This window comes from Corvus kubaryi, unplaced genomic scaffold (genome assembly GCF_017639235.1).
Source record: "Corvus kubaryi isolate FWS band 111438036 unplaced genomic scaffold, C.kubaryi_AGA036_p1.0 split3-37344, whole genome shotgun sequence".
NCBI classification, from domain to species: Eukaryota; Metazoa; Chordata; class Aves; order Passeriformes; family Corvidae; genus Corvus; species Corvus kubaryi.
The window spans coordinates 389,742-414,571 of NW_024582088.1; the positions used below are offsets into that span (position 1 = coordinate 389,742).

The 24,830-nt window shown below is 53.0% G+C and overlaps 1 protein-coding gene across 1 annotated transcript in view; it reads left to right on the forward strand.

Moving 5' to 3' along the window:
• The first annotated feature begins 1,826 nt into the window (after positions 1-1,826).
• Positions 1,827-24,830, forward strand: part of EPHA8 (EPH receptor A8) — a 53,135-nt gene continuing 30,131 nt past the window's right edge. Inside the window, 3 exon segments of the mRNA XM_042015871.1 lie at positions 1,827-2,091; positions 14,399-14,463; positions 24,111-24,774. Of these exon segments, the coding sequence (XP_041871805.1) occupies positions 2,007-2,091; positions 14,399-14,463; positions 24,111-24,774 (814 nt within the window). The 5' untranslated portion in view covers positions 1,827-2,006.

Consider the following 24,830-nt stretch of genomic DNA (forward strand, 5'->3'; position numbering starts at 1 on the left):
CTCCTCTGGACTTGCTCCAATGAGTCCACATCCTTCTAATGTTGGGGACCCCAGAGCTGGAGGTAGCTCTGCAGGGGAGCCCCCCTGCACAAGAGCCAAGCTGAAGATGGTGGCAGTGTGAATGGTGTCCCTCTGGAATGCCTGGCTCTGCTTGGGCACCGGGGGACAGAGAGCTGAAGGATCCAGCACTGAGCTGTGACAAGCCCTTTCAGCAAATGGAGATGTCTGGATCAGAGTAGCAATGTGATAGCTGGCAGAAAATTTGCTTTCTCACCAGCTGCAGGGGTGCAACTACTTTGGCATCCTCTGGGGCTTCCTGGTGCCTTGGTGCCATTTTGGAGACCATCAGCCCTGACCCCTTTGCTCCAAGGTCCACTGCAAAGGCCACTGTGTAGCTGCATCCCCTGCCCTACCACACTGCTCGGCCTCTGCCAGCTGCCTTGGGAACGTCTGGCGTCTTCCTGAGCCACAGCTGTGTCCCTGCCTAAGCCGCTCTGCAAGCCCATCCCGTGATACCGCTGATGACAGGATCTCTCCAGCACTGTCTCTGGATGGACGGCTTCCCAGGCAGGCAGGGTAAAAAACCTGGAGGGACCCGAGGCTCTGTGCTGTTCCCAGGTCCTGGTGATGAGTGGTGCAGACATGTCCCTGCAGGTACAGTCCTCATCTGTTCTGAATGAGGATCTTTTGCCACTACATGCTGGGAGTTGGGCAGGGAGCTCCTCTCACCCCTCCACACAGGAAGCTGCTGGTAGAACCGTGAGGTGCCCCAGCATGAGGTCTAGCATCTCTAGGGAACACACAGGGTGCACAGAGTGCAACACCCCCTCTCCCTCCCTGTGGCCACTGAGCAAGTCTGGGATGAGCTTTTTCCAAGGGATGGCCTGACAGACAACAGAGAGATGCCCAGCCTGCCCTGTGTGACTTGTCCAGGGATAGTTCCTGGGGTGGGGTAGAGCTGCAGTCACAATGCACTGGCCACGAGTGCATGAAGGAGCAAATAACTCACTGCACGTGGCGTAGATGGGAGTTAGCATCTGTGGTTATCACAGGCAGGTATTAATGATTGTTCAGCATTTAGATGGGGAAGCAGTTGTGGCTGTAGGGCATCTGTTGACAGATGTCGAGTGTTTAATGCTGAGCAAGGTACTCACCTGGCTCGGTGATTCTGGTGGATCCAAGCAGGAGGGATGCAGAGGCTGGGGGAAGGATGCTTTGTGTTTCCCAGGTAGCCCCAGGCCCCTGTCGCAGGACACCCTTGCCCAGTGCCCAGCCTTTCTGCCTTAGCACAACTACTGTGTCTTCCCAAACTGCTTTGGAAAGGGCTGGCCTTCTCTCAGGTGACCAACGTGGCAGTAAACAGGGCGTTGTGAGCCCTGGCTCTGCTGTCCCCTGCTCCCACTGCCACAGGTCAATTGTGAGCGGAGTACCTATCCCAGAACGATGTGGCATGGAAAGCATCGGGATGGGGGTGTCCCGCCTGTCTCCTTCAGACATGCAAGTGGAGCGCTTACAAGGGGTTTTCCGCTCTGTGCACATCGGGAGGGACGGGTAACCCCATCCCCTTCACACCTGACCCCGACCGAGCGCAGAGCTCCCCGCAGGGCTGCAAGTTTGCCTCTCGCCGCGGCCAGTGAGAACAGCGAAGAGGGATGGGGGGCACAAGATGCAGGGGGGACTGTTGGAGCTTCCCGAGGCCGGGGGGGTGGGGGAAAGTGGGGAGTGGGAGCCTGAGTCCGGATGCTGGGTCTGGGTACAGCGAGCGCGTGTGGTGCGGAAAGGGGGGCTCACTGCAGAGCCCACCCAGCCCATTGGCTTGCGAGCGGTGACGGGCAGGCTGCTCCCTCCCTGCTCGCTCGCCTGTGTGGCTGCGAGCAATGTGCGCAAAGTGCCTTTGCATTAGCCGGCGAGTGCCGTAGCTGTGGGCAGAGGTAGGTAGCTCGCTCGCAGAGGTGCTGGGACAACCGAGGTGGCCCTATCCCGCGCCTGGTGGCCCCTTTCGGACCATGGCATGGGCACAGGGGGATCTGACATCCTCGCTCTCCATCGTCATCACCTTGGCTGCCTGCCTCTCCGCCACCACCAGCGAAGGTAGGAACCGGGGTGGCCCTGGAGTGACGGAGCAGTGTTGGGGGGACCCGCGGGATCGCTGTGTCTGTTTGGATGTGTCCACATGGGCTTAGCCCTGCCGGGCTTGGCTTCTCCGTGCTCCCAGGGGAGGGCAGCTCCAGGTTCCTGCCTGCCTGAGTTTGCAGATCCTGGAGCTTTTGCACCAGAGGCAAAACTTCGGAGCTGGTCAGGAGAACCTAATTCTGCAGCAATGCCGGCAGCTCTGCCTCCCTCCCCTGCCCGGGCTCTGCTGCAGCATGCAGGGGTGGCTGCAGAGGGGACAGGGACACTGCCACCGGCTCAGCCGTGGTGATCCCCATGACCGGAGAAGGCAGCAGCGTGGGGCCGTGCGCGTTGGCCAAGCAGTGTGGGCTGTGATGGAGCGAGTGGGTGGGCACAGGAAAGTGTGCAGAGGATGAAGGGAGCTGGAAAGGGCACTCAGGTGGGAAACTTCTCGTGAGAGAAAGGGCTGGAAACTTCTGAAGTGGAAAGCAGGGATGCAGCTGGGGATCCTCTCCCGACATCTTGGTGCCAGCCACGTCAGGCCTGCTCTCTCCACCCGGCCAGCTGCCCTCATCCCTGGCCCTTGTCCGCGTCCCTACTCCGATATCTGAGGCCCTCCTCGGTTTTGGCAGTGCTGCTTCTGCTCCTGCCACCCACCTGCTCGCCTGCCTCCCTCTGCGCTGGCAGCGGTGGCACGGCTGCTTCCCAGGTCTGCTGATCTTCATCGCCAGAGATCTGCCGTTCCCGCTCCCGAGCGTGTCCTTGGCACCGGCAGCAGCATCCTTCCTCCCTTCTGCTGTGCTTGAGAGCCACGACCAGCACGGCACAGCCTCTGCAGCGAGCCCTGGGGCCGGTGTCCCTGCCCCGTGGAGGCGGTGGCATCTCTCCCTTCTCCTGCCCCTGCATCTCTGCCATCCTTCCAGCATGCTGAGGCCCAAGGGCTGCCCCCGCTGCTCCTCGTGCACTTTGCAGCATCCTGCTGGGCTGGGTCCTTGTGCTTACTGCCATCGTCCAACACCCACCAGCATCTTCCTCACTTCTACTCCCAATTTCCAGCTATTTCTGGTCCTAACCCTATTTTCTGCCTGATGTCTGCTTTCTGCCCCTCTTCCTGCTCCTTTTCCCATCCGCTTTGCTGCCCATGCAGGGGGATGCATTGGGCTCTCATTGCTGTGGATGGGCTGTGAAGGTGCGGAATGGGGCCCCAGTGCCCCCAACACTCCCAGTCCTTGCCCGGTCTTTGCTGCTGCCCTGTGCCCCGTGCCCTGGGTAGGGAGTGGTGCAGGATTCTGCCCGTGCCGCACCAGCCTCTCAGTGCTGCAGTCCGGCAAAGCCAAACATCCCTGCCTGGACTTGGCGCACCCTCCTTGCTGTCCTCTACGGAGGAGATCGCTGGATGCTGGGTTGGGTTTTATGGTGTCTGCATGGACAGCCAGGCCCTGGACTGCTGTCTGTCTGTCACCAGCTAGGAAAGACCTGGCTTTCCCACAAGACTTGATGGAAAAGAAAGCTATCCTCAATTACAGCAGATGAGTTTTGGTCAGGAGGTTGCACAGGGCTGGGCATGATCCAGGCTCTGGGGCAGACCTAGAGGGCTGGATCTGGATTAGACCAGACAGGAGGTGCTGAGTGGCATCAAGAAAAGGTGTGGGAGCCTGCAGAAAGCCGGCAGTGCTCCATCCACTGCTCTGATAATGCTCAGGGCGCCGTGGATCCTGGGGCTCTGCTGTGCCCTGGGATGGGGCACTCAGTGCCAGCTGGGTCTCCAGCATGAGCAGTGGAGCTGGGATGTGGCTTTGGGCTCTGCCAGTTCCCGTGTCCCCGGTGCTGGGATGGGCTGGGCTGGGAGCGACGTCCGCGCTGGGATCGGCTGTGGTGCTGGTCGCTGAGCACCATGGCATGGGATGGAACTGGAAGTGTGGGAGATGCCGCAGAGGACAGCCTGGCCCTGGTGCGTGCCACACTCCAGTTGTGCCAGGCTTGGCTGCCCCATTCTCAGAGCGTGTGGTGAGTGCGGGCACGGTGTGAGGGTGTAGCCCTGTTGCCCGTCACCTCTGCCTGCTCCCACAGCCTCTCTGTGCCCTGCATTTCTGGCCGTGCTCCCGAGCAAACCCAGTGCTGGTTTGGGAACTGCAGGGTAGAAAATTACAACCGCAAAGCAAATTTCAGGCTGGGATGAGCTACACTCTGCCTGCATGTATTGGGAGGCAATTGGTGTATAAAAACATGCATTAACCAAAAAACCAGATTCAATCCTAGGTTTTTTCTTTCCAAGAGCTCCCAGTGCCTTTCTCCTTCCTGAAATATTTGTTCCAAGGAGTTTTAAGCTTATATTTTTTATTCCTTTCAGTCTTGTGTGCAGGGGTACCCGAGAAATAGGAGGAAAAGGGATTCGCCATTCCGTGGGAAATCCCCCATTTCAGCACGGCAGCCATTGCGAAATGCATTGAAAGCCAAAACTCAGATTTTTTTTTTTTGAGGGGTAGAAATTTGCAAGATGTGGAAGATTTTTATTTGGAGCACTGAAAAAAGAATTGTCTGAAATTATTAAATTGCTTTAGAGCAGGGAGGTAGAAAAGTTATTTTCAATAATATGAAGTATGAGAGACTAAAATATTTACACTATTGCACTCTGAGTTGCATAGGTGAAAATATTAAAGCTGGTATTTTATATTATAGCGCGAATTGAAGTTCAATAATAAAATATGAAATATCTTTGTTATATTGAAAGAAAATTAGATGAGCAGAAATTACCCCATTTGGGGCTCAGGTGGAGGGTAACAAAATTGTATTTTCTGCCCAAAAACGGCACTTCAAATGCTGCTGCTGGGGGTCTGCTCCCTCCCGGGTGATGCCCCCAGCTCAGCTCTGCCCTCCGTCCATGAGATGGGTGACCTTCCTCCCCATCACAGCATGGACCCCATGACCCGCAGGTGAGCTTGGGGGTGTCCTTGTGGCGACCTCGTGAAGCAGGGAAGGGGGATTTGGGGCCATCTCCCCCAGCATTTTGGGACATGTCGGGCTGGCTGAGGCAAACAGCAGGTGATGGGGATGGGGTGATGTACAGGGGAGGATGCAGAGCTGATGAGGGGATCCTCATCTTTTCCTCGTACCATGGTGATGGGCTTTTGTTCCTCCACTCAACAGGGATGGGGTGCGGGAAAGCACCAGGTTCCCTGGGAAAACCTAGCCGCTTGCTGCGCTGCTGAAACAGGGGCCACAGGGAGGGTTCATGGGGGTCTCTCCTGCTAATCTCTCATCGTAATCTCATTAATTGCCCCTCTGCTCAAACAGAAAAAAAGGTAAAAACTCATCTGCATGTTTATTCAACCCTTCTTTCCTACTCCTCTGCAGCAATGCCGAAGTCGGGGCTGCGGGAAAAGCAAGGCACTGAAAGGGAGAGGAAATCGCCTTTTCCGTTTTAAAAAGGCTGTGGGGATATGTGTTCCTCTGTAAGGGTAGGAAACGAGCGTTTAGGCATATGGACTTCTGGTGATGGGGGATGGAGAAGCATTGGTTTGAAACAGGGAGCTGATTTAGGCTACATTAGTGAAAAAAGAATGGGGGGGTGTTTAATTTTTTTATTACTCCCAAAATGCTGAAATAAAGCAAATATTTGCATAATTTTAGGTGGGTTTATGGGGGTATGTTTCTGGTGCCATCTTCATTTCCATCTCTCTTATATTAATAACGTATAAAACTTCTGGAAAATCAACCTCCAAAATTTGCAGAAAAATAACACACCAGGGCACAATACACACTTACTTTGACAGGTTTTTTCATTCTCCTTGAATTCTTGTTTCCTGAAATTGCAAGGGGTTGTTTCCAGTGACAATAAATGAGCACCCATTTTGGTGATGGTGGAAATGGATCTGATGAAGCCAAATTTAAGTACAACTGAAAACCCGATGAATTGCTACAGTGAGGAAAGAATTCCTTATTTTTTCAATTGCTGAAAGATGGTTAGCAAAATATTTTACTCAAAAAACCCCCAACAACCCAGCAGTGAACCCCAGGCCCCAAAGATGCTCAGGAAGGGCGGAAGCTCATCCCACACATCCCGGCATCGGTGCTGGGTCCTGGCGGCAGGACTTGGGGGAGCACCGGTTTCATGGAGACGTCCCCACACCTCTGCTCTTTGTTCTGGTCGGGTCCTGTGTTTTGCCTGTCCCTGCTGGCCTCACTGGCAGTCTTCGGTGCTGCCTTTATCTCCAGGGGCACATCCATTCATATGATAACTCTATTCATACCCTGACAGTTTTTGATAGTTCATTCTCCTAACCCAGCCTCTTTGCCTGGCCAACACTCAAAATGATTCCTCTGTCACAGAGGCAATTAACCCCTTCAGCCCTACCAGTTCCAAAGTGCATGGTGGAATCAGGCACTTGTATTTCCTTCAAAATGAAACAAAACCCTCCTGTCCTGCCCATGTCGATGCGCGATACTCGGTGTCATAAAACAACCATGTAAAAGATGTAACTCCTTAATGGATCAGATCCAGGCACACCAATAAAGCCTAATGAAGTGTGTTTGGCCCAGGGATAGTGTCCAGAAAGGTTTTCACTGTTTATCTGAAGACATCGACAAAGGCACCGCTGCTTTTAATAATCCCTTCCAAGGGCTCATCAGCTCCAGCCTTTAAAAATCGGCCTCCTCTTTCCCTAATGCGAATTTTCCTGGCTTCACCTTCCAGCCATTTGTTCTTGTTAGACTTTTCCTGCAGGATTAAAGAGTCCATATTTTTCGGCTGTGGAAGTGCTAAACTCAACCTGGGCACCTCGCAACCCTTGTGGGCACGAGCAGATTGGGCTCTGCAGGTTCCCTTCTGTGATTTTCCTTTACCTCCAGCCCTGGTTATCATGCTTGTGCCTGTGCTATCTTCTGCTCTATGTCCAATTTCTCATATTTAAAATGTTTATTTAATCACATTAGTGAGTGGCAACAGTGCTGGCTGCAGCTGGATAGATGAGTTCCATTCCAGCTCCATCCCAGCACCAAGTTCCTGGGTCTTTCCTTGGATGAAATACCTTCTGTGTTATGCACCTTCCGTGCAATTTTTAAGGACTTCCGTGATATTTAATTACCAGTGGTATGAGATATTCAGGCTGTCCCCTCAAATGCAGTTAGTATTGGTATTTTTGTCTGTGAAAATGTTTCATTTTAGAAAGCTATTTTTAAGAGAGCAAAGGCAAAAGCCTTTAAAAGAAATTATCTTGCATTAAAAATGTCACCGGGGTACAAACAGCTCAGCATGGTTTAGGGTGGCCAACTGGTGTGAGAGCAAAAACGTCCTAAGAGAAATTAGGGAAAAATCATACGACAGCCTGAAAAGCTGCCATGCAAAGCCCCTCCAGATAATCCAGATAAGCGAGCACATTTGCAAAACCCACATTTCCCTAGTGAGGATTCCAGAGAGGATAACACTCAAAGCTTTGCCAGGACTGCTGGGATGCAGGGATTGGTGGGAAGGGCAGGGTGGCATTTTCAGGGTGCTGCAAGGTTTGCCCTGGCTCTGATACAGGCATAGATCTCCAGTGGCAGGTCTGCCTGAGTCACTGTGGGTGGCATGGAAAGTGGCAGTTTGGGGTAAGAAATCTTCCAAATCCCAAACAGGCAGGAGATAACAGAGTGGGCACGCAGCTTACATGTAGGGAGTGAGATACTCTGGGAAAAGGACTTGGGACAGGGTTAGCAGCTTACCTGGCACGAGCTTCAATGTCCAAAAAATGCAGCAGAGGTTGGAAACCTCGGTGGCTAAAGCTGAAAATACATTTGTGTCTATTTTATTAAACCCAACAGATGTGAGAAAAGAGAAGAGGGAGTCAGGACTGGTGTGAGGACACTGGGACAAACCCCTCTGGACACAGCTCCCATTTCTTGGAGTCTGTACCACAGAAGTGTTGCTGACTGCAAGCAGAAGACATTTATTTTGTGTTAGAAAACTCCTGTGTCATTTTTAAAGGCTGTCATGATATTGCATTACTGGTACCATGAGGTGTTTAGGCTGTCCCTGTACCTGGACTGCAGCTCAGCGGGAAGTGGGAAGTCCCGGTTCGGGTGCGGGCCCATTACCTGTTCCTCAAGCTTCTGGCTTTGGGGACAGTGGTCAGGGATGCCAGGAGCCGCCCTTTGGTGGTGTGGGGGTTGAATGGATCAGTTCTCACAGGGCTTTAGCCAGATGACATGTCAAGGAGTGGCTGTGCCAGGCATGAGCTCCTCTCTGCTGATGGACAGGGCCGTGTCATTGTGCCGTCCCTCAGGCTGGGGACATTGTGGTGGAAAAACTCCTGTGACTCCCAGATGGCCAAATCCAGACCTGGGGGCACCAGTTGTGCCTTCTCCAGGGCCACAGGGACCCCGGGGCACCTTCCCCAGCCTCGCCACAGTCTTGCTTCTTCCCCTGCTCACATTGGATTGGTTTCCATGGAATTTCTTGCCTCCCTGACCTTTCCAATCCCCCATCCCCAGAGCCTTCCCACCTCCTCCTCTGGCTTCTGTCCTGAATTACAACAAGCCCAGTCACCCCTAGAGCCTGAAACAGTTCCTTTCCCACAGGCTCTGGGACCAGGCACATGGAAGTGTGGGCTCACCCTCACTCTGAGCCCTGTCCAGCCCCACACACCCGTGCTCGAGCCCTGGCACAGCCCGGGGGTTTCTGACATTTCCAGTTTCAGCTTGCACTGGAACCAGTGGGTGCCACAGTGCGGGGCTGCACACCTGTACTGGGGATGGGTGCACACCAGTACCGTAACACCCTGCCTAGTGGTGGGTAGCATGTTTAATTTGGGTCTCCTACACCAGCCTGCCCGGTTCTCCCTGTCTGTCCCACTGCACACAAGCACTGGGGGTCTCAAAGCAAGCAGGAAACATGACCATTTTACATCTCTATTTTCTCACCTGTAGTTTTGAGAGGGAACAGCTTTTTGTTGTTTGGCTTTTGATGTGCTTTTTTTTTTTCTGGGAAGAAAAAACCTGCCCTATAATTTCAAGGTTTTTAGCCTTAGAAATACTTTATTCAGGGTGTTCTGTTTTGTTTTGTTTTGTTTCATTTTTTGCATTATTTCACAACACCTCAGTCCTACCACAGGTTATGCTCTTGCGCTGCACATTATCTTACATATCATGCAGGGGCTGGAAGGATCAGGTTGATAATTTTATTTTTAAAACCTGAACTGAGGCTTTTTGTTAGCACTGATTGAACAAACAAGCTTTCTTCCCACATCAAAGTATCTCCTGCTCTGGGTGTAGTGAAAAGGGGTGACCCTCTGGGCAGTCCTTATGGGCATTGCCGCTCCTGATGCATTACAAAATGATATAAAATTAAATACAGAAGGTTCACAGCAACAATCTGGAGGTCTGAGAAGAAATCCTGAAGTGGGAATTAGGGCACAGCCAAAAAGCAGCACTGCTTTAGTTTGAAAATGTTTCTTTTTAGCTTGGTTTTTTTGGTTGTTTGGTTTTTTTTTTTTTGGTTGGTTTTTTTTGTTGGTTGGTTGGGATTTTTCTTCTCTTTATTTTTTTTTCCCTTTTTTGGATATTGGTTTTTTTGTTTTGTTTTCCAGCCTGATTCTGTCACTTCCAGAGGTGTGGAAATCCAAAATTCCTGCCAGATTTGATGATATTTTCTGGATTTACCCGCAGTGCTTTTCTAAACTCCTTCTCTGGGCAGCCGAGTCTGGCGAGTGTCAAGGGGAGCCCCATCCCCGCTGTGTCCTTAGTATGTGCAGCCTCGGGGATGAGCAGCTGCTGGACAAATCCTGGCTGGATCTGGCTGCTGGTCTGGCAGAGCAGCACCCCACTGCTGACCCGGATCCGTGGGGAACATCCCCGCACACAGCTCCCGACCGGGGAGAGCTGACCTACCCTCCAGGCGTGCTGCTCCTCCCTCCCAAGCCCCAACGGTTGGCCTCGTGTGTTGGGGAATAAATGGCTATTTTTCATTCCTTAAGGATAAATATTGTCCCAGGGATCAGGATGCTGAAAGCGAAGCTTCCCATCCTGTCCCCTCACCATGTTCCGAGGCCAGTAAGACACAACTTTGTGTCTCAGCTTTGCATCCCGAGTTGGAAAGCTCACAGCTGCCTATTCAGCCGGCCCTTGGATTAAACGGTGAGACACAAATAGCTGACCCACCCCAGCCCCACCTGCCCCTTCAGAGTTCTGCGCCAGATGATGGGAAATGAATGCCACTAGCTCTTGTTCCCCTCCTCTCAGGGAGCCTCTTGCTGCCCCTTTCTCAGACTCTCTTCCCACTGTGGATAACCCTCCCTGTGTCATTCCCCCATGAAGAGGGGCTGGGGCTGTGGGGACGGTGTGGGGTGTGCAGACCTGCTGGGGTTGTGGAGCTGAGCCTGCTGGTCTTTGGGTAGTGGGGAGCAGCCAAACTGCGCTGACAAGAGTTTAATTATCGATGCAAAAGGCGTTGTTGCATGGGAGGGAGCCTTGCTGTGAATCTTGGGAGGCCTTTGAAGTTCTGATGGAGAGGAACTGAAGCCCAAGGGAACGGGGCTGCTCCCACTGACCCTTCCTCCCCATGCTTGCGCTACAAAGCCCCTGCCTAAGAGGGAGATGGTGGAGTAATTAGAGGGAGGACCGCAGTGGGTTAACAATTAGTGAGGGTGTTCAGAGCCCTCTTTGGTCCCCCACTGCTCTTCCAGAGGCTGGGGCTCAGCACATCCACCAGTGTGTCACCCCCAGTCTTGTTCCACCACCCCACCATGAACCCAGGGTGGGCTGAGGATGCACAGGCTCCCCTAAATACCGTGAGTCCATTCCTGAGCCCGGGATGCTTGGATGTGAGACCGCAAGGTGCCCACACACCTGTTTATAGGGATGCAATACATCCCTGTAGAGCTGTGGCCACCAGTGCACGAGTTGGGAAGGGTATCTAAGTACTCAGTCTTTATAGATGATATAGATATAGATACAGATACAGATACAGATACAGATATAGATATAGATACAGATACAGATATAGAGATATAGATATAGATACAGATACAGATAGAGATATAGATATAGATATAGATATAGATATAGATATACATATACACGATACAGATACAGATAGTGATATAAATATATATATAAGAGATATATAGACACAGATATAGATAGATGGCAAGAGATATGTGGTCCCAAGAAAAACACACATCCTCTGGATGTTAGTCCCAGTCTCAGCTGCCTCACTCTTCCCAAGCAGGGTTTAGAATTTGGTAGATCTGGGTATGGAAATGGATACAGATATAGATCCAAAAATAGAGATATAGGTATAAATACAATATACACAAACATCATATACTGATTCACACATTGACTCCTGCCTAGTCTGCATCTATGAGGCTGCAATGTGCAATACTCATGCACCATTACACGATACAACTTTATGCAGCAAGAGGGTCTGCCTTATGTGAGGCTCCGTCTGCAGACCCCAGTTGTGCCGGGAAGCGACCTGCTTGCTCCTAGGTGCTTCCATTTGAACAGGCAATCAAGCTTGACAGCTTTTCCACCAGGGTGAGAATTTCCCCTGACACCTCCTGGTGTTTTGGCTCAATACGCCGAGTCAAGGCCAAGGCACAGAATAGGGAAACAACAAAATGGTGCTAAGGAAAACAAAATGGAGCTTGCGGTTTGAGACTGATACATGCAGACAGTCCATAACATCAAACAGAATCACCCAGCTGTAGGAGAGAGGTCTCCCAAACCGGCACATTTTCTGAAAAAATATTTCAGCTGAAAGGGGTCCTTTGTGGTGGTCTTGCTCACCCTGCGTCATCGAGGGCGGGCTCTGAGCATCACCCCCGGAGAAGCAGCACAGCCGCGCGCTCACCTGCATGGGGCTGGACAGGCACTTTGTCGCATGAGGTGTGGCGGGTTCCCTTCGGAGCTGGGCTGTAACCTGGGCTGTAACTGCTTGGGTTTTGGGAGAGCATTGGTGTCCCCGTATCCGAGCATGTCGCAGTGCTGCTGGATGGACACTGGGATCCACAGGCGTGTGTGCTATCCCATGAGTTAACGGGAGCTCTCAGACGCACAATGCCTTTGTGTTTGTGCAGTGCCCACTGTGTGGCCTTAGAACGCAGGGCTCTCTGCACTTGGCTGAATCGAGGGAATAAAAGAAATAACTTATCCCTCTTCCTGCAAAGAGGAATCTGACCATGGGTGGGATGCAGGGATGCAAGCTGGCGTAGGTTGTCTTGGAACCAAAGCAACCGAAAGGAGATGGCTCCTTCAAGTCGTCATGACATTTCTGTGAGACTGGGTGATGACCACATGGTCAGCGTGGTGAGATGGGGTGTAGCAAGCTGATTCCAGGTCCCACACACTGTTGGCAGACAAGTCTGGGCTACACCCTCTATTTGCTCTCAGCATCATTCCTCACAACACGATGCTCCCGCTGGACCCCAGTCCATGCAGGCTCCTCCTGCTGCCTGCAGAGCAGTGTGAGGCAGCCACATCCATTGCTGAGCATCCCAGCGTGGGAAAGAGGGTGCAGAGACCACGGTGGGGGGGAGAGAGGGTCTGCGAAAGCTGTCCCCTCCCTGCAACCTGCCTGCTGAGGGTCACCGGGACTGTGCTCCTGCACTGTGAGCAGGGAAACTCCCAAGCCTGGGCTCCTGCTGGGCGAATTACCCAGGGAAAATAGGCAGAAAATCTTCAGATTAACAATAACAAATAAAAATGGATTTGAGATCTCCGAGGTAATTACTCTGTGCTGAGGGCAAGGGGCCTCTTCAGCAGTGGGAGCAGCGCCACGCAGGGAGTGGAGGGGCTTGGCCTGCTGTTGGGCCAATGGAACCACACAAGAAACCCTGGAAATTCTTTCAAATTGTTCTGCTAACATTAATAAATGCCTCAAAAGCTCCTAATCTGCTCTGTCAGGAGCATGACGTCCGGGTGTTTCACAGCCAGCTCACGTCTCTGCTCCTCTCTCCCCCCCTCCTTTCCTGCCTGGTAATAGTAAATGAAAGTGGCACCCGTTCCTCGGGCTACAGGGACCAGCCTCATGCTGAGCCCAGTCTATGCCAGGACTGGAGCCGCTGTCCTGATATGCCCTGTCCCTGCTATGACAAGCTGGTCCTGGCAACAGGACCACTGTCCCTCCGAAGCCCAGGGACCAGCCCAGCCCTGGTGCTGCAGAGGGATGCTGACAAAGTGCCTCCAGTCCAGTTTAGTGCTCCTCAAGGGTGAGGAAAGGCAGCAGGCAAGGATGAAGCCTCTGGAGGCATTGACCTCACTGGGTGGCCTCAGGAGAAAGGGAATGGGGAAAGCTGGAGGCACTGGGGGTCCCTGTGGGAGCCTGGTGCTCTTGAGGTTGAGGCATCGAGGTGCTGGTGCCCCCTGCACTCATTCCCAGGATCAGGGTGCCTTGCTGTCACCCTCCCCCAAGCCTCCATCCCCCTGGATCTGCACCATGGAGCTGGGGCTTGGGCTCCTTCCCCAGGTGCTGAGCAAGTCGGGGTTATCAGGCAGGGCAAGGCTCTCCTCTGCCTGCTGCTGCAGGATCTGGGCGTGGGGCGCAGATGGCTCAGAGGCAGCAGTGCCACGGCATCCTGCTTTCCTCCACTGCTGCCACTGCACAGGTTTCCACAGGAAGCTCCTGAGCACATTGGAAAGCATCCTCGCCTCTCCCCCCACACAATCTGCTCCCCTCTTCCTGCAGTTTGCCTCTGTCTCCTCTTTAAGCTGGGCTCCTGGTGGTGGCAGGGATTTGGAGGGGTTGGCTTTGATGGACTTTTCCAGTGGGGTGTCAGCCAGGACCATGGGGAGTCTCTTTGTGCTGGAGCTGGGCACTGCAGTGTGCAATTACAGCAGCTGCTGGAGTGCAGGCTTCAAACCAGTGATGCTGGGAGGGAGCTGAGCCTAAAGGGCTTCCAGAGGAGAAGTGTCCAGCTGAGGAATGATGCTCCAGTTGCACCAGGCCCAAGGTGGGACTGGTGGACACCCTGGTGCTGGGAGTTTGTTTCCACAGCCCTTCCTTGCTTTGCATTCCCTCCAACCGGCTGTTTGCAGCCTCCTCCAAAAGGTCACACTGCTCTCAGTGCTTGGGCCAGAACTCAACTCTACCCTGAACCACCAGCTCTGGGGAGCATCGCTTGTTGCCATCCCAAACTCAGTACCTGCCTCATATCCAGCCAGGCAGTCCCTGGTGAAAGATTGATGGGGGGGGGGGGCATTTTCAGGGAAGTGGCCTATGAGGAGGGCTTCTTCATGGTGGCTCTGTTCCTCACCCCTTGGGGATGGGGACAAAGCTTTCTAACACAGCTTTTGCTCCTGTGTTTTCCAGTGAACTTGCTAGACACGTCAACAATCCCGGGAGACTGGGGCTGGATGACTTATCCCTCACACGGGGTGAGTATGAAGTGACTGTTGGCACTGAGGGACCCCAGTGGGATGGGTCACCATGGGTCGCTGTGGCAGGGATCAGGGGATGGATAGAGAGTGGACATCTCAGCCCCAAGTCAGTGCTGATGAGACAAACAGACCATGTCTGTTGGGAAAATGCCAGCCTGACAGCTGTTTTGGAAATGCCATTTAACCTTCCACATCCCCTGCTAGGGACCAGGTTTTCACCAGGTCTGGTGTGGGGGGACTCAAGAGCTGGGACGTGCTAAGAAGCGTCTCATTCCTCACTGCACCAGGTGAGCATCAGGGGGAACAGCCCCAAATGACCACGGAGCTCCCAACAACCTGTAATCCAAGGAGTTTCTGTGGGAACTGGGCAAGAGTGGCAGGGGAGCCTCCCCTGTGGAGGGGAGGGAAAGGGGATGCAAACTCACAGCCCTGTGGCATGTCCAGGAGGGATGGTGGGGTGGTGACCCCCACGTGAGCCGGCCATCTCCACTGGCTGGATCCTCTCCACACGTTCCCTTCAGTTGCATTTCCATGCCAGGTTTTCCCCACACAGTAGCTTTTTGGAAATAGTGAGCTTCAGATTCAGGGTGACCTGGCTGGAAGGATTTTGCTCGTTCATTTAGCGAACAGAAACAATCCCATAAATACCCACAGGACCAACTGCAACGCACAGTGGGGCTTTCTGCAGGCACAGAATGTGCAAAATTAGGGTGCCTACCTGGCTGTTGCTGCTGTGTTGATTTTTCATGTCCATTCTTTTTCATCCTCTCTCTGAACTAAACGGTCCTAATCTTTTCAATTCCACCTCCCACAGAAATCTTCCCAGGCCTCTAATAATTTTCATTGATCTGTTGCTTGAGACTTTCAATCCCCATGCTGCTTGAGCAGGAGTGATCAGAACAGTGAATTCATAATAATACCAATGATCAGATTTCTATCAGACTTTATCATATATGTAAATATATGAAATCGTTAACTCAGCTCTAATTTTAGCAGTTAGTTGTTGCAATGATGAGTATCCTGGGAATGCAAGAGATTGAGAGGTACAAGGTCAGAGGGGACCGCGGAACTAATGTGATGTGATCTCCTGCATAAATACGGGCCTTCAGACCTGTCAATTCATTCACATCTCAGAGCAGCCCAGCTTTGAGGAAAAAACATCCTTGGCTGCAAAATTGCTGGTGCTGGTAAATCCTGCAGGTCCTGTGGCGATACTGTTAACGGGCCCCTGTTAAAAACCCATCGAGGGTTTGCCTGGCTCTGGTCTCCAGCCAGGGGACCTTCTTCTGCCTCTGCCTGGCTGAGGCAGATGTTGTCCTCCTCATGGCTGCCCTTGGCTGTCACTACTGTCCTGTCACTACTTAGCTGTCATCTCATCCCAGCCCTGCTGCCAAATCCTGGCATCCTGGAGGGGTCTGACACACATTCAGGGAATCAGGGACCAGGGCTTCCTCTGCTCTCCTGCAAGGGAGAATGTTTCTGGGATTTTCTGGGAGTCAGGGCTGTTTTCCATTGTCCACATCCAGCGTTCTGTCCTTCATCCCTCCCTAGGCAATTCCTCCCCATACTCAGACCATCCACAGACTGCCCAAGACTTTCCTTCTGGATGACCGCATTCCCAGGCCCTTGCTCCCTGTCAGGAACGCAGGCGGGATCACCTCATCACTGAGGTGACTTGGGTGACGATGAATCCACCTGAGCCGGCTGTGCTGGGCAGGGCCTTGCACTCCCAAAGCAGACAAAGGATTGAGCCTACAGGAGCCTCAATCTCACCACATCAGGGACTTCCATGGCCAGCTAAGGTGCAGCACCCTGTACTGGACATTCACAAATCCAGGGATGAATCCAGAGCCCCAAGCCATTTGGACTGTCAGGTGTGACTGTCAGGTGACCACGGGGGCTGGGGCCGGCTCTCAAGGCTCTCTGCAGCAGATGCCCAGCAGTCCTTCACCAGCAGCTCTTGAACACTAATACATCTGAATTCTCCATGTTATTAGTGATGTTTATTAAAAATAAATAATAAAATAAATAATATGTATAATAAATTAAATAATACATAATAAATTAAATAAAATTATAAGCAAATTAAATAAAGAGTAAATAATAAATATAATAAAGAATAAAAAGAAATTATAATACTGGATGCCAAAAAAGTAAAAGAAGACCAAAAAGGCTCACAACATAAGGTGCTGTGTAGCACCCAATGCCAGAGCCACCTCTTGGCCATGGTGCTGAGTCCTACAGGACCTCAGTCGTGGGGTAACTCCTCTGTGCACTTACCCTGTGCTTTTGCCCAAATTGTGGCCCTGTTACCGACATGATGACCACTCACCTGTGTGGAAACTGTCTTGAACACCCTCAACTTTGCATATCTTTTTCCAGCTGGATGTTTTAATGGCTCCTCTAAATGCTTGTCGGGGCCATAGTTCTTCCTCCAGGGCCATTGCATTATATCATCCGGAAAGAGCATCTCATTCCTTTGCCTCTCTGCTGGTCCTTCAGCTCCATGTCCTTTCTGAGTAGTAAATTTGCCCTTGGATCTGCTTGCTGGATCCACCAGGAGGTGGATTAGGGTGCTGGTGTCTCAGGGAAGCTGGGGTAGAATACTCACTCTCAGTGCCAATGGTTTGGCTCTGAGCAGACAGATGCCTCCCGAGCAGCCCCTACAGCACAGTTCAGGCTCAGGTGGGGGAGATCCGGTGTGATCCCTGCTCTTAGAAAGGGACTCCATTTGCTGGTCACCATCTGTGCCCAGTGCTTTGGGTGTCCCTGGGGCTGTCCCTGCCCACTGCCCTGTGCTGTGGCTTTGGAAGGCCTGGGCTGGGGTTGTATAGAGGCACTGTATTGTGAAGCCAGATTTTCATTGAGGTCCTTTATTTTTGCTGCCATTTTCTTATTTAGATACTCTGCCTGAAAGATTGGTGGCAGTGCTCCCCCATCCCTACTGCCTGCCAGCTGTCCTGCCTGGACCACAGTTGGAGCGTGCACTTGGTGCTGGAGGGTGCAGGATTTCCCCACAGTGTATCCGCTCCATCCCTGGGCAGACACAGCATCCTCCTGCCAAGCACTGCTGGCTGAAGTCATGTCTGTTTTGCTTTACTCACATCTCCATTCCCCCCAGGGCCACCACATGGGTGACAGTAGGAGGTGGGTTGTTCTGCCTGGGTCTTTTCATGTCTCTAAGCAGCACAGAGCCTTGGCCCCCAGCCTGAGGAGCTTCAGGAGGGGACATGTGTCTGCTAGCTCACTGCCTAGTGCCCTATGGCTTGCTGTTCCAGCACCTGCAGGTCCTGTCACACCTGGGGATCCAGAGGAAAGGCAGCAGCCTCAGAGGCTTCTTCCTCTGACTGGGAGATCCCAGAGCTGCCTGCACAGCCAGGGCAACAGTCCAAAGCATCAGCACTGCAAAACTGGATGGGTACCACTTGCAAAGTCCTGATGTTCTCATCACACCTGTGGGCAAAGTGAACTTGCCTCACTGGAAGGTTGTATCCCTCTCTGGCTTTGCCATGGCCAGCAAGAGCAGAGGAGCCGGAGCTGGGAGCAGTGGGCATGGTGAGGGTCAGCAGTGCCCTGGGCCCTGGGGAGTGTCAGGCCATCAGGGAGCCATGCCTGGCCTGTTTTGACATTTTCTCTTGCCAGACAATTAACTGAGGGGTAATTGGCTGTAATTGCTGCTCAGGGGTTTAATTGCATCCCCCCCCTCACCTCCACCCCAGAGACACGTGCAGGAAGCGGAAGGGTCACCGGGAGCATCCCCGTCCCGCAGGCTGCGGTTCCTCTCAATTATAACTTCAAAGGGCTCCCAGGAGCTTTGCAGCTCACTCCTTTCCCTGAACAATTCCCTTTGCATTGAAAATTAAGTTCTTATCAGTGTGGTCAACCCCTTCCCTTGCCATGCCTCCTGTATCCCAGTTCTCCCCAGCAAAAAGCCCCAGTGCCCCAGTGCCCTTCTCTCCCCTCTGCTTGCTTGGCACGAGAGCTGCTGGATCAGAGGGAGCCTGATCAGCCCCTTTGCAAATTGCCTTTCTACTGACTAATTAAAACACTGATGAGATAAGTCAACATATTATTAATAATTATTGTATCGTCTACTTTGATTTACAAAGTCAAACAGGAAATGATTTTGTTCAGACACAGGGTATCTAAGGAGCTTGAATGATGCCTTGCAAAAGCTAATTAGAATGGGAGCACCTTGAGTGCTGGAGAAAGGCCCCCCATGCTGCTCACGACCTCCCCATCCGCCCCCACCAGCACCTCCTGTGGTGGCCCCACAGCTTCCCCCGTGCTGCAGGGGCTGGGGTCAGCCCAGAGAGCTGCTGGGCCTTGCCACCCAGGCAGCTGCCCCAGCAGCTATCACAGAGTCATGGAATATCCTGAGCTGGAAGGACTCACAAGGGTTATTGAGTCCAGCTCCTGGCCCTGTACAATCCCCAGCAATCCCACCTGGCATGCTTCATGTTGGCTTTGCTGGTGGGCACACCAGGAGATACCTTCAGAGAGGTTTGCAGCTCCCCATCCCTGCCCCTTGGCTCTTCAAAAAGGGATGTATCCTGAGGCCCCTGGGCACAATTGGCCAAGGGTGCTCCTCCTTCATCCTACAGCACCCAGAGAGAATGCTGTCAGAAAGGCACCAGATCTGCTGGAACCCCCAGCTGAAAGCACAGACGTGCCCACAGGATGGTCTCCCAGCAGTATTTGTGCACCAAGAACGGGGATTCCAGCCCTGGGACTGAGCTATTTCCAGAGCCATGCCTATGCACCAGGGGACTTTTTTTACCTGGGTCTGGTCCTTCAGCCAACAATGAGTTCATGGCTTGGATAAGCCCCATGTGTCATGGAGCGGGGTCTCCCTTTGCCCCAAGCCCACCCTGTAAAACCCCATCCCCAGTCTGAGCTGTGCTGTGTCCTTGATATTCCACCCCGCTTCAGGTTCATCTCTTCTTCTCAGAGCACCAAGAGATATTGGGGCTCTCCCATGTGCCTAGGCCATGTCTCTGCTCTCCCTCACTTTGATGTCCGTGTTGTATTTCTTGGGTTTCTCTTCCAAGCTGGAGCCTCTATCTGGATTCAGGAATACCAGAAAGTTACAGCTCAAGCTGCGGTGAAATTAATTTTCTTTGGGAAAAAAAAGGTGTAGGAATGGAACATTGGAAAATAAAGATTTAGACTGGTAATTGAGATAAAAGCTCATCTCCCGGTGCTTGTTCAGTAAATGCTGGGTTATTGCTAATTCCCCAGATGCTGGTCACTACCAGGAGTTAATCACCTGCAGTGAAGCTCAGGGTAGTTAACTGCCTGACAAATCCCTCCTTAGCCACAGCAGTGACTGATTTCATGGGGATTATCTCCATTAAGGCCTCCCATCTAATGATTTATAGCTGCAATAACAGCCTTCTCTTTTTTTCCTCTCCCAGTGACAATGGTGCGAGGAGGTGCCATGGCATGCTGGGAAGGAAAGTGCTGGATATCTGTGGCCACAAAAGCTTTGCTATGCCAGGCAGACCTGGCATCCCTCCTGGAAGATGTCTCAGGGCTGGGGACATTCGTTCCTTTGCACTGCAAGGGTGGTGGGAGGCTGATCTGCTGCTCCAGGGGGACACAGTCTCTCCTCAGCTCCTCCTCCTTCTCCTCTGCTGTTCCACACAGGCCCTGGGAGACTTATAAGACCTTACTCAGCTGCCCAGATATCTGGTGTTTGCATCTCTTGCCTTTCATAATCTGGAAAATTTTTTATAACTGGTGTTGACTTTAATTTAAACTATTAGGCAAACTCCTGAATGCAGATGCAATCACATCATCCCCCAGCGTGTGCGCTCACCACGTTAATTATGATGTCCTCATTTCTGTCTCGCTGGGGGATCTTATCACACTGGTGGGGCTGAGCTGAGCTTTGGTTCATAAAACCACTTCAACCCATGAACTGAGAGCCAGCAGTGCCTGGGGTGTGCACGGTGCCTGCGCTCTTGAGCCAGTGGTACCCAGTGTCACAGATGTCCCCTCCTGCCCACAGAACCTGGAACTAAGGTGAAACAGAAAACCCCTCCAGTCATGGGGATTCCTGAAGCAGGTCCTTCCATCCCCCTTCTGGTACCTAGAAGGGCCTACGGGAAGATTGGAGAGGAACTTTTTGCAAGGTTAAGCAGTGATAGAATAAGGGGGAATGGCTTTAAGCTGAAGGAGGGTATATTCAGATTGGATATTGGGAAAAAATTCTTCTCTATGAGAGTGGTACACCCTGGCACAGGTTGCCCAGAGAAGCTGTGGCTGCCCCATCCCACGCAGTGCCCAAGGCCAGGTTGGACGGGGCTTGGAGCACCCTGGGATGGTGGAAGGTGTCTCTGCCCATGGCAGGGGGTGGAACAAGATGGTCCCTTCCAACCCAAACCATTCTCAGATTCTGTGATCCCAAATGCCCTGCGAGTCCCAGGACCTGGCAGAGCCTATGGGACTTTGGTTGCCTTGTGACACGCTGGGAAGATGAATCTGTGGCATCTGAGCCACGAGCTCAGGTAGCCTGCCTGCCCCATTCTTAGAGCACTTTCTGTGCAGGCCAAGTGTGGTGTTTTGGGCTGGTCTCAGACTGGGATCCCAAGGGACCCTGGAACAGAACTGACAGTGCAGCTGCTGTGCAAAAAAGCACCAAGAGTGATGGTGCAAATGCAAACTCTTCAAATTCACCCTAGGAGGGGTGGAGGTGTGGCTGATACCGACTGTTGCTGGTGCTTGGAGGTGGGCATTATCTCCTGCTCTGTCAACGGGGAGGATGCTGCCAGCTCTGGCAGTGCCACAAGCGTTTGGGGACACAGCAGTAGTGAGCTCCATCTCCTCTGCCAAATTTGGGAGAGAAGTGAATGTCTGGAGACCAAAACCAACGAGGTGAGCTGGAGCCAAAGCATCTTGGTGCGCACAGTAACCTCATCTTTCCCTTGCCAGACCCTCGTGGAGAGCCCTGACCCCACAGGCAATGCCGAGGGAAGCTGGCTGTGCATCGTGGGGGACACTCCTGCTCACCCCCACACCCCCACAGCTCTGCCCTTAGCCCGTGCGTCTCCTCCTGTGCACAGCTCTGCTTCACTTCCCCCGGGAAACTCGGCAGGGAAAAGACAGGAAACAGATGTTGTGTTAATTTGTGCTCGATTAATTTCGACAGCGACTTCCACCCCTCGGAAGCGCCGCAGCAGCGTGAGCACAAGTGGGGTGCGGGAGCGGGGAGCTCTCTGCTCCGCAGCGCCAGCAGGGGCTGGGCTGTGCCTGGTGCTGCCCACACTGCCCAGCACCCCTGTGCCCCTGACCCAGCGGCAGGACAGTGTCCTGCGTGTCACAGCACCTTCGACAGGCTCGTGCCTGGGCTTGGGAAGCTGAGGGGTGCTGCCCTCATCCCTCCAGCCAAGCACACCCGTAGCCTGGCCCCTTTCCATGTTGTCCACCTGAGCACTGGAGTGCAGGGCATGTTCCCAGTGATCCCAGGACAAACCTGGACATTTCTGGAATTCAGAAGATAATTTTTTAAAATGCATCACAAGCATTTTTCTTTCCAGGGAGTGGCTTGACTTTGACCCCCTTTGCTAGCATATTCCCCTTAAAATGAGCTTCCATTGTAGTTTGCACCTGCAGCTGCTGCCTTTTCCAGGTTGCTTTAAGCTGCATAGGACAGAGAAGCAGAGTTTTCTCCTAAATGCAGGAGAAAACTGGAGATTCTGGGGAAAACTGAAGATGTACATGAGTGCAGTGACTGCTCTGATCACCCTCACACGAGCAGAAGGCACCACACCACCTCCCCAGGAGCAGCGGGTGGGGGAGGTCAAACGAGGAAGGACATTCCCATCGGAGAGGGGAGAAGGGAGTGGGCTGTCTTACAGGTATCACTGATTCCTCCTTCCTGTATCTCTCATGCTCTGGAGGTGTGCTGCCCTCTCCTAGCTGTGCCCTGTCCCTGCACTGCTGGCAGCCACACAGCGAGGCTGGAGGGTGCCTGTCCCAGGGATCCCAGGGATCTGCATCCTTGTCAGCTCCCATGTCACTGGGGTGAGGGCTGAAGGCTCACCCCCTTTGAGCTGAGCATCCTTCTCTTGGGACTGCTGTTGGTTTTGTGTCTAATGAAACCAAGTCACCACTTGCATAAGAAAACAACATTTTTGCCCTGTCAGAGCAAGCCTAGAGGTTTATTTTAATGTACTTATAATGCTGCCTGAAAGATTTGTTTTCCTGCTCTTTGCAGCATGGCTGGGGATCTGCTTGGCTCCCCCAACCCCCACAGACAGCTGGGTACACACAGGTTCCAAAGTGGGGGCTGCTCCCTGCCAGCTTCCAGGCAGAGCCAGGACCCCAGGAAGGTGCAGGAGGGGAATGCTGAGGCTGGGGTGAGGACGGTAGTGATGATTTGTAAGGCAGAGGAGCAGGAGTGCCAGTACCTTCCCCAGCTTCTGCAGCACTGCATCTGGGGCTGTCCCTTACAGCTGGACTTGGGCATGGGGGTGGAACTTCAAAGCCTGTTTCTAAGTTTAGGGAAAAGCCAGATGGTTTGAAGTTCTCCTCTGCTCCTCTTCCTCCTCCCCTTCTCTCATAAAAAATCAGGGGTCCCAGACCCGTCCATGGGGGTGTGATCAGAGTATCTGGTTTGAGCAGAAATCTGAGCTGAAGAGGTGGTGGAAAGCCCCCAGCGCAGCGAAAGTCTGTGAGTCCTGGTGAGGTATTTGGTGAGAGTAGAGAGGGAGACGTGAGGCAAGACTGAGCCCCCAGAAGTGTCATGTAGCCCCAAACAGCTGAGTTCTACATGTCCCTCACCTATGGAACTCATATCCAAAATATCACTACTTCTCACTTCTTATCACTTAAACCCACTTAGCATCCCTCCATTGTGTGACACCCATGTCCCTGTCCCTCACCCAGACCACCCTCCATTGCAATCCTGCTTGCTGCAACCTACTTTTGCCAGCATATCCTCCTCAGGCTCACCCTGCAGCCACTGGTATGTGGAATTTTCACCCCTGAGCTGTCAAGCTATGAGCATCCAGGTTCCCAGAACCAGCCGTGATCCAGCCTCTCAGCTGGGTTGGGCACTGTGGGCTCACTCCAAGGAGCCACACTGGCATCACCTTGCAGGGAAGAAGGGACCTCTAAGCCCCCATGGGCCCACATTTCTTGCTGACAGTCCTGTGCTCAGTACATGCTTCCCCTTCACCCTCTGGTATCCACCCTGAAACTCCTCCAGATGGAAAGTGCCCAGTTTAGTTTGTGCATGGACAGTGCATGAGCCAGAGGAGACCCAGGTGAGCACCACGCAGGTGGTTCCTGCTACTGCTGCAAATGACAGGCTGAGCACCAAGAAAAGGGACTCACAAACATGACCTGGAGGGTTTGGAGCCCTCCCAAACACATACTGCCCTCACCTTCTGCCAGGACATCAGCAAGTGTTCCCGTTTGCAAGCAGGGCTGCATCTCCCACAGTGCTGCAACCGGGTGTCACTGCCCAAATTGGTGTGGCTAGCGACTGCTCCTCATTTCCCTTTGCCCTGTGGCACCAGTGACCTCCCATCCAGACACAGGAGCAGCGGGGTGGGAGATGGCACACACTCCTGCATGCTCCCTGCTCCCCCAGGGGTTGGGGACATCTGCAGTGACCTGTTTTCTCTGTCCTGCAGTGGGATTCGATCAATGAAATGGATGAGTTTTTCAGCCCCATCCACACCTACCAGGTCTGTAACGTCATGACCCCCAACCAGAACAACTGGCTCCGGACCAACTGGGTCCAGCGGGATGGAGCGCGGCGGGTCTATGCAGAGATCAAATTCACACTGAGGGACTGTAACAGCATGCCAGGTGTGCTGGGCACCTGCAAGGAGACCTTCAACCTCTACTACATGGAGTCTGACCGGGACCTGGGCACCAGCACCCGGGAGAGCCAGTTCCTGAAGATTGACACGATCGCAGCAGATGAGAGCTTCACCAATGTGGACCTGGGTGTGCGGCGCCTGAAGCTGAACACAGAGGTGCGGGGTGTGGGACCGCTGAGCAAGAGGGGGTTCTACCTGGCCTTCCAGGATATAGGTGCCTGCATTGCCATCGTCTCGGTGCGGGTGTACTACAAGAAGTGCCCAGCTACAGTGAGGAACTTGGCATCCTTCTCCGAGGCTGTGACTGGGGCAGACTCGTCCTCCTTGGTGGAAGTGCGGGGAGAATGCGTGGGCCATTCGGAGGAGAGGGACACCCCCAAAATGTACTGCAGTGCCGAGGGAGAGTGGTTGGTGCCCATTGGGAAGTGCGTGTGCAGTGCTGGCTATGAAGAGCAGCGGGATTCCTGCATGGGTGAGTCCTTACTTCTTGCCTGCAGTGCCTCCAAGGGGGAGGGGTGGCTGCAAGGG